Source organism: Aphelocoma coerulescens, chromosome 4A (assembly GCF_041296385.1).
Source record: "Aphelocoma coerulescens isolate FSJ_1873_10779 chromosome 4A, UR_Acoe_1.0, whole genome shotgun sequence".
NCBI classification, from domain to species: Eukaryota; Metazoa; Chordata; class Aves; order Passeriformes; family Corvidae; genus Aphelocoma; species Aphelocoma coerulescens.
In genome coordinates this window covers 16,509,509-16,518,267 of record NC_091018.1, presented here as the reverse complement: position 1 = coordinate 16,518,267, position 8,759 = coordinate 16,509,509, and the positions used below count along the sequence as shown (strand labels likewise).

General features: G+C 44.7%; 1 protein-coding gene across 1 annotated transcript; it reads right to left on the bottom strand.

Annotated features, from left to right (window-relative positions):
• Positions 1–2,480: 2,480 nt before the first annotated feature.
• Positions 2,481–8,334, bottom strand: SLITRK4 (SLIT and NTRK like family member 4). The gene is made up of 2 exons (XM_069014935.1): positions 8,288–8,334; positions 2,481–6,052 (listed from the first exon to the last, which is right to left on the bottom strand). The coding sequence occupies exon 2, from the start codon at positions 6,000–6,002 to the stop codon at positions 3,489–3,491; it is 2,514 nt and encodes an 837-aa protein (XP_068871036.1). The 5' UTR covers positions 6,003–6,052; positions 8,288–8,334; the 3' UTR covers positions 2,481–3,488.
• Positions 8,335–8,759: the final 425 nt, after the last annotated feature.

The window sequence follows — 8,759 nt, the reverse complement described above, 5'->3', positions numbered from 1 at the left end:
TATAATACAGTGGAGACAACAGATTATGTTAACACCTTCACTGATTTAGTTTATGTCTATGGGTCTTAACAGCCATTTTACAAGCATGGCCAATCAAACCAATATAATGAACAGACAGACCTGTTAAGCCACACCCAAGAGTCACCTTCTCTGAAAGACTGACCAGAGATTTGAATGGACAGCACACTAAAACTGCTGTGCAGACACATACACTGTTTCAAAACATGGAGAAAATAAACTGACACTAAGGTTGCCATTCAAAGTAACAATTTCACAGAAAAATAGTGTTTTGCCAGCTTCTGCATTCTTCACTCACACTATTATGCCTACATATTGCACCATACATTGTAAAACACTTAGGAACAATTTCTACAGGAAGGTCCAGATTGTGCAACCTTTACTGATGCTGGTGAACTTACACTCAACTGCATAACCCCAGAAGAGTCACTGGGCTCTATGGATTATATACAATGGTTCTGAGCTGGCTCGTTTTGAAGTCAATGACAAAACTCTATCTAAGCCCCACTCTTGGGCAGGTATCTAATTATTACCTCATGATTAGTACCTCTGCACATGAATTAGGTTGAGCTGAAATGCCTTACTGGGATTGGGGCCTCAGTGATCAGGAAACTCTGACCCAGTGTAATGGTACAGCATAACGGTTCAGTTCTTCTTTTGATCAGCAAATAGGAGATATCACTCCAAAAACAAAAAAACCCTTCAAACAAAGGAAAAAAAAAAAAAAAAAAAAAAAAACAAACCAGAAAGAACATCCCCAGAAAACCTCACAACACAAAATAAAAAAAAAAAACCTCATTTTTTTAGCTGAGGAAGGTATGATCACTTATCATTGTTCTTTTGACTCAGGACAACACAAGTCATAAGCACATCAGTTTTACCATCAGTTAGAAGTATTTCCTTATTTGCTATTTTTAATACTTTTTAACACATTCCTCTCAGGATAATCATACAGGACATGGCAGTGACAACACAGTGAGTGTGTCAGACACCTTCTGCTTTGGCAAATCCCAGGGAACTTGGGCAAATCCCAGGGAACTTGGACACATCCTCGAGGCCACACAGCATGGTGCAGAGCAGACCCTGTCACCCTTAGCCTACTGAAGGAGCCAGCAGAGTCCACCTGGTCAGTGCATCATGGACACTCCTTAATCCCCAGACTAAACACACGTTCTCATCCAAACCTTAGCCATGTATTGCATCATTGGTCAACCAGGACCTTTTTATGCCAGAACTGCATCTGTAGGCAGTATCTGTGCCCTGAAAATCCCTATCACATTCTGAATTGAGTTAATTATTGTGCATGGATAGCTGCAGCTTTTTGAAAGAAACTCAGCCATTAATTTATCTCCCATAATTTTATTATCTGAAGTCATGTACATACTTTGAAGTATGGAGAAAAATAATAAAACCACCTTCTTTCTAAGCCACAAGAGCATAAACAAATGCCTGAAAGTAGAGAAACGTTTTGTTTGCTTTCTCTCAAATAAAGAGGCAGTGCTTTTTTTTGCCTTTTTTGATAAAAATATACTGCAGGCTGTTTGCCAAGTATCACTTCAGAATAAAAATTTCAACTCAGTGTCATAAAGCCCTGAAATTAGAGGTTTATATTGGAAACAGCTGACACAGCCTTCTCCACAGTATTATTATTGAGTCTTGCTCTAATTTTTGCTAGCTTCAAATTCATGAAAAACGTTCATGTTTATATCCTACTACCTTAATTGATTTATGTATTGATTATAAAAGGTAGGGAGGGATAAAGGTTCTGAAAGCAAAGGAGATAAGAGGGTCTTATCTAAAGCTCGTCAAGGCAAAGAAATTTTGTTAATCTCATCATATAGATTTGCTGTAGGATGCTTTACCAATATATTTCCATTTTCATGTCAAAGTACCATCTATCAGTGAGATACAATGGGGATTTTCCATTCTCTTACCTTTTTTTCCTGGCTATTCAGATCCAGCTTTCACAAAGGCAAGCTTTTACTCTCTAGTTGTGAGCTACACAGTCCTTTGAACTGAGACCACTATATCCATTTTGCACTGTGGTTTTAGACAGGATTTGCCATATTGTTCACTGTTCTGATCAGGTTCTGCTGACTAACAGCAGCCAGAGTGATAATAAGAACAGAAAACTTCTGCATATACAATAAAAATATTCCCCTTAGCATGAATTCCTGTAAATACTTGTAGTGAAAAGTATTTAGATTAAGCTGTAGAGACCTGAAAAGCAAGAAAACTCATGGCAAATAATTGCCTGAGACACAATACTAAAAAACTAATGGATCTATTTTAAAATGCACCATTGGTAACAAATCTGAAATAAGATAATATGCTAATCTCACAAGAATAGTACAGAACAATTTTATTATTATTATTATTATTATATCTGATCACTTAATTCTGGATGATGCTATACATTACATCCCCAGTTGCTGTTTGGTATATTGTTCTGGTTTTATTTATACTGAATGATTAATGCATTGTGATCAGGAAAACAAGTCAGGCATATTAAATACATATTAAGGAGTACATATTATTTTTTTTTTCCTATGTAGTATACAAAGTATTTCATAAATATGAATTATATTACAAAAATAATTTCTGCTACGCTCACACAGTAAGCACTTTGACAATTTTGGACAACCTTTTGGGGTTGCAAGAGTTTCACGTAACTGAGAAGGAACTCTAGTTTTAATTGGAGATGAGTCTTAGAACAGATTCTGCATAAATATCAAATATTTTCTTCAGATGTCACGAATACTGCAGAAGTCAGGTTGAGCTATTTTCTTTCTTTTCTTTTTTTTTTTAATTTTCTGTATAGACATGTATGCTTCAGGTGGTCAGATTTATTTCATAGGTATGTAATGCATGGTATATTTTAAACAAATATTTGCACAATTTAACATTATAATTCCAGTGGTTTCAAGATGCAGCCCATAAATGTAACCAATTTACACATACTATTGAATGTTCTCTCTTTGCATGCTTGTTACTTTCCAGATAAGCTTTAAACAGTGCCATTAGAACACCACAAATCAAAGGATTACTCCAGTTCCACCAACTTAAATCCACGTGCAGGATGAAGGACCCAGCTGAAGTACAAATATCAGTACCAGGTTTCTTGTGTTTGCTCTAACAAATCACAAGGAGACGATGATTTGCATTTAAGATACAAAACATATATGCCTCTTGAGGTTAAATTCAGTGTAACGTGTATAAAGCATCCCTTTGGCAATAGAGTTTGCAGTATCCCTACAGGATTCCACAGGGCATGAGCTTTATGGAGTAAAACCCATTAAGGAAATTCTCCTCTACTTGACAAATCATATGCAGCTACAGTTAATCAGACACCCTTGGATACACCTGCCTCTATGCCTATCAATATAATATAGTATTTGGAAGTTAAAAGTCAACAAAAGGCACTTTCATCATTAAATAAATGTCCTCTGTAGGCAATAAGATTGTATGACCTATATTTTATTCAAAGCTGTTTGTTCTTCAAGGACTTGTAGGTAGTCAGGTGAACCTTGAAGTTTAGCTTTTAGTTCAAAATATTCACTTTTTCTTTGTTCTACTACAATTTTACTATGATTACCACCTATTAGAGATTTCTTGTTTTTTTTGTCTTGCAGTTTCTCTGGGTAACGTATTTCAAAGCCACTGACCCCTATGCTGTTGTATTCTTTTTTACTTTCAAGAAAATTTTGAATAAATACATTGGAATCCCTTCCAGGGAATAACTCATCCAGTTCATCGATTGTGCTAAGTCTTTTTCTGGTATCCACATGCAATAAATCTTTCTCCTTGTCATTCATATTTCTCAGAATGACTTTTTGCCCTGGTGGGTCAGCAAAGGTGAAGCCTGTTTCAGACTCTTTCAAGCCACAGGTATGACTTTTGCTCATCTGCTCAATGGTTTGAGGAATGAAGGCCTCTGCACCCAGTCCATCTTTTTTGTTTGACTTGTGATCATGCTTTCTTAGCTGCAGTTGCATAGAACTGCACTCTTGGTTTCCAATCCCTTCATGCTTTACAGTTGGTTTTTTGTTGCGCCGAAGCACAAAAACAAGAAGACAAAAAGCAACAAACACTGTTAAAATCAGCACAACCAATATGCTTAAGATTAGGATGGACAATGGAACTGGGCCACCAGGAGGACTCCGGACTGGTCCCGGTGGTGTTGTAAAAATAACAGCAGGCATAGGACTAGTGAACAGAGCAGATGGCTTGTTTAAAAGTTTAGGGCAGAGAATCTCATTTTTCAGAGACTTAAGTTCTATGTTAGCAAACTGCACAGGTGTTTCACATCTCAATTCCTTCACCACAATACCATCATTTAGCTTTTCAAGCCACAGTTTTAAAGCAACTAAATCACAAGTGCAGTCCCATGGATTACCTTCCAAATCTATTTGTGTAAGAGATTTTAGCTGATCAAGAACACCACTTACAGGTAAATACATGAAGTGATTGTTCCTCAGATTCAGTCTAGCAAGTGGTGCACCAGCAAAAATATACGCTGGCAAGCTTCGCAGAAGATTGTTGTTCAGGTAGAGCAACTGCAAATTTGGCATTAAGTCAAAGGTGCCTGCTAGGATTTCTTTGATAACATTGTATTCCAAATACAGATACTGCAAGTTGTGGAGGCCAGCAAACATTTCTGGGCTCAGACGCTCTATCTGATTGCCATTGAGATACAATCTCCGTAAATTTGTAAGGTTGCGGAAAACATCTCCTTTGATCACTGAAATCCGATTGCTGCCTAAATGGAGCAAATCCAGTCCCTCAAACTCAGCGAAATCTGTAGTATCCACATCCTTAATATAATTGCCATTTACATGCAGTTTCTTGGCATTTAAAGGTTTTGGTACTAGTTCAGCCATTGATTCTATATTTCTTTCTTGGCAATTTACACTTAATCCCAAGTCTGAAGGATGAGTTTTGCAAACACAAGGGACCGGACAAGGAGTTAGAGGAGGCACCCTGGTCTGGTAAGATACGATCTGACTGAGATTGCGATTAGACAGAGCTTTGCCTGCTACTATCCCCGAGATCTTCGAAGGATTTGTAGTTTTTGGTGGCTTTGTGACTAATCTGTGCACTGATGTTTGAGTGGTGTGGCCGTTGGGTGTGCTGTAACCGGGCTCCAGCTGCGAGGGAGGCAGGATGCGCACGTCAAAATCACTCCCTGTCCCCATGGAGCACAGCTCCTGCTTATTGGTTTCCTTCAGCAGCCTTCCATACAAGTCACTGGGTGTTTCACAGATAGCCTCTCCAATGTAGATGTTATAGGGCATGTTCTCCAGCCACGCTTTCAAAGGCAACAAATCACAAGTACAATTCCAGGGGTTGTCTTCCAGCTGCAGTTCAACTATGCGCCCGATGTGCTCCAGAACTCCAATGTATGGAAGCTTCTGTATTCGATTCCCCCGTATATCCAGATGGGTTAGAGAAGCAAATCGAAAAATATTATCGGGAAGGAATGAAATCAGATTGTCATTAAGTATCAGGACTTTCAGCTTGTGAAGCTTATTGAAGGCTCCCCGTTCAATAAACTTGATTAAATTGTAGTCAGCTTGGAGATACTCCAAGTTCTCTATGCCAAGGAAGGTGTCAGCCCGGAGAATCTTTAATTCGTTGTTGTTCAAGTGCAACTGCTTTAATGCACTAAGACCCATAAAGGCCCCTCCCTCAATGTTCTGTAACTTATTATTACCCAGTTGCAAGGACACTGCATGTGTAAAATTAAGAAAGGAATTTGGATACAGAATAATTAGCAGGTTGTTTTGAAAGTTGAGGTGGTAAAAATTAGACCATGGTGGTTTAAGCTGATTTGGTCTGTAGACTGCAACCTTCTCACAGTTGACATAGAGTACATTCTCAACTGACACACAGGAGCAAACATTGCAAATTTCCACAGATATATCAGCATCTGCAGTTGTAGAAGAAACTGGAGATGACAGAACCAGAAAGAGCCACAGAATCATCTTCTTATGATCAGCAAGCAACCTTAGGCTCCTGAACAAAGATAAAGAATCTGAAGAAGAAAGAAGGGAAGAAAAAAAGAAAATGTTTTTCAGTTGACATTGTTCCAAAACGTCATTTGGGTTAAAAATTGTATACCACTGAGCTACTGTACCTGCCAAGGATTATAGATAAACTACAAGAACTGAATTCAAAACAACATGAAAGACTTTAACAACCAAACAAATGCACAGGAGCTAGGATGATTTCAAGCACGGAATGTAAATTTCTGTAGACAAACACAAATAACTCTCAGGTCTGTCAAATGTATTTCTATCTCTTGTACATGCCAAGCATGCATAACTAACAAAGCAAAATAACCAAAGGAGATTCCAATTTTATGCATATTTACGCTCCTCAGTCCTGCACTGCTCATATGTTGCTGTGCATTTCAGGGATATTAAACACAAATGCTGATGTTATGCATGCCCAAACATCTGGGCTGGGATAGCACAATACAGAAAGGATGGAGATGCTGACACAAAAAGTAATGCCAATGCTCAGTATATGCATCTAAAGCATCAACACATACAGATACATCACTATGATAAAGATATTCACTCAAGGGCTACACAGGCACGCACACACATTGTTTCTGTCACTTCTGATACCTAGTTTAAATAAGTAGGTGGTAAACTGACTGCAGAAATACAACTGTCCACAGAACAACATCAGCTCTGGGTGACCAGTGGAAGCACACAGACATGGAAGAATCATGCACAAGCACACAGCCCCATCCCCAGGAATAACAATACACTGACTTGCAGGGCAAAACAAAGTCACAATTCGCCAGCCTGACACTATTGAAACCTGAGAACTATTTTTTTTTTCCTAAAACATTATGTAATTTTCTCTTATTCCTGCACTGATAAGAACCCTTTGCATATAGTCAGGCCAGCTGAGCTGCCATTTTTTACGCAGAAGAACTCGAGACACAGCATTTCCTCTGAGTTATAAGGTATCTTTTTTTCCCTTTTTCTTTTAACAAATCAGTCAATAATCAATACTTTGTGCACACACACACACACACATACACACACATCCCATTTTCCCATTACCCCCATTTCCCAACTTGTCCCTTTCATTTCCTGCTGTGGGAAGCCACTGAGTTGGCAGGAGGGAGCCAGAACGAAAAGTAGAGAAAAGCAGAAGCCAGCTGGAGGGAGGAGAACCGGGCTGGAAGGAGACACGAGGGGACGATGTGCCGGGGGACCTGGAAGGGAGGGCAGAGCAGGAAAGACCGCAGGACAGAAGGACGAGAGGGAGAGGGAATGCACAGAGGAGACAAGGAAGGATGAGAGGAAGGGATGGCTGAAGGGGTCAAGGAGGCCGCTTATCGGGAGCACAGGGAGAAGGGGGAGCGGAGCAGCGGCTGCCGATGCCCGCAGGCTCCCGACCCCGGCGAGCGCGCCCCCAGGGGCGGACCGGTGCCCCCGCGCCCCCGCCGCTCCATCTCCCTCCCCCTGGCAGGCGCCGTCCTCCCGTATCCCTGCCTCGCCCACGCTCGAGCCCTCTCCTCTTCCTCAGCCCCGGGGCCCCGGCCGGTGCCCAGCGGGCAGGCTGCGGGCGCTGCGCGGGGCGGCGAGCCCGGCCAGCAGTGCCGGCACTACCGCAATTTTTGCCGCATCCGGCTCGGCTGGTGCCGTCTCCCCTCTGCCGTGGGCGCCCCGTCGCCCTCTGGCTCCCGGCGGGGGAGGGCGGCAGGGGCACGGGCGCGCTCGCACGGCGCGCACATCCCGGCCGGGAGCGGGCGCGGAGCGGCGGAGCAGCCCCGCATCCCCTGCACCGTCCCTTCGCAACACGGCACGACCGTGCTCCCCGCCGCTGAACGCACCAACCCCCCCCGCCCCGGTACCTTTGCAAAGTCCAGCCCGCAGCAGATCCACACACCCCCTTCCCCGGCCCCACTGCGCAGATCCTGCCCCCCCCGTCCCTCCCACACCTCCAGCGGCTTCTCCGGGCCGCCCGGCCCCGGTCCCTCCGCTCGCCCGCTCTCCCGGGAAGGATGGGAGAGGGCAGCGCTGCGCCTGGTGCCGCTGGCCGGGGCTCCGGGAGGCGGCCGGCTGCAGGGAGAGGCGAGCGCGATGGCAGAGAGGCTCCGGCAGGAAGCCACTGTCGCCTCGTCGTGTATCCCCCCCCACACACACACACCCCACCCCTCGCCGCCTTTAAAACAGCACCAGTAATTATTACAGCAATGAAAACAAAACCTTCGGAATAATTAAAAGAAATTAAAACGCCAACGTACAGGCGGCCCCGCCGTGCCCCTACCCCCGCTCGCACTCACACGCCCGGCGGGCGCCCACCGCCCTCGGTGATGCTCCCGGCAGCTCCGCGGCCAGCCCGGCACCGTCCCTACCTCGGCGCCCGGGGTCGCCGCGGCTCCGCTCGGCTGCGCTCCCTCCCCGCTCGGTCTGGGCTCCGGCGGCTCCGCGCACGCAGCGGGCGGCGGGGCCAGCCGGGCGCCCGCCGGGGCGAGCACCCCCGGCCGCGCGGAGCGAGGGCAAGCCCGGCGCTGCGGAACCCCGCGGGCTCCGCCGCATGCAGCAGCCGCCCGGCTGAGCCCTGCCCCGCCACCGCGGTCCCCCGCACACATGCGGGGAGAGGATCCCTCTGCACACGGGCACCCGCTCCCATCGCACTGCTCTCGCCCACCCCCTGCACGCAGGGAGCCCCCTCCCCTTCGCCACACGCACACCCGCACACACACACACACACAC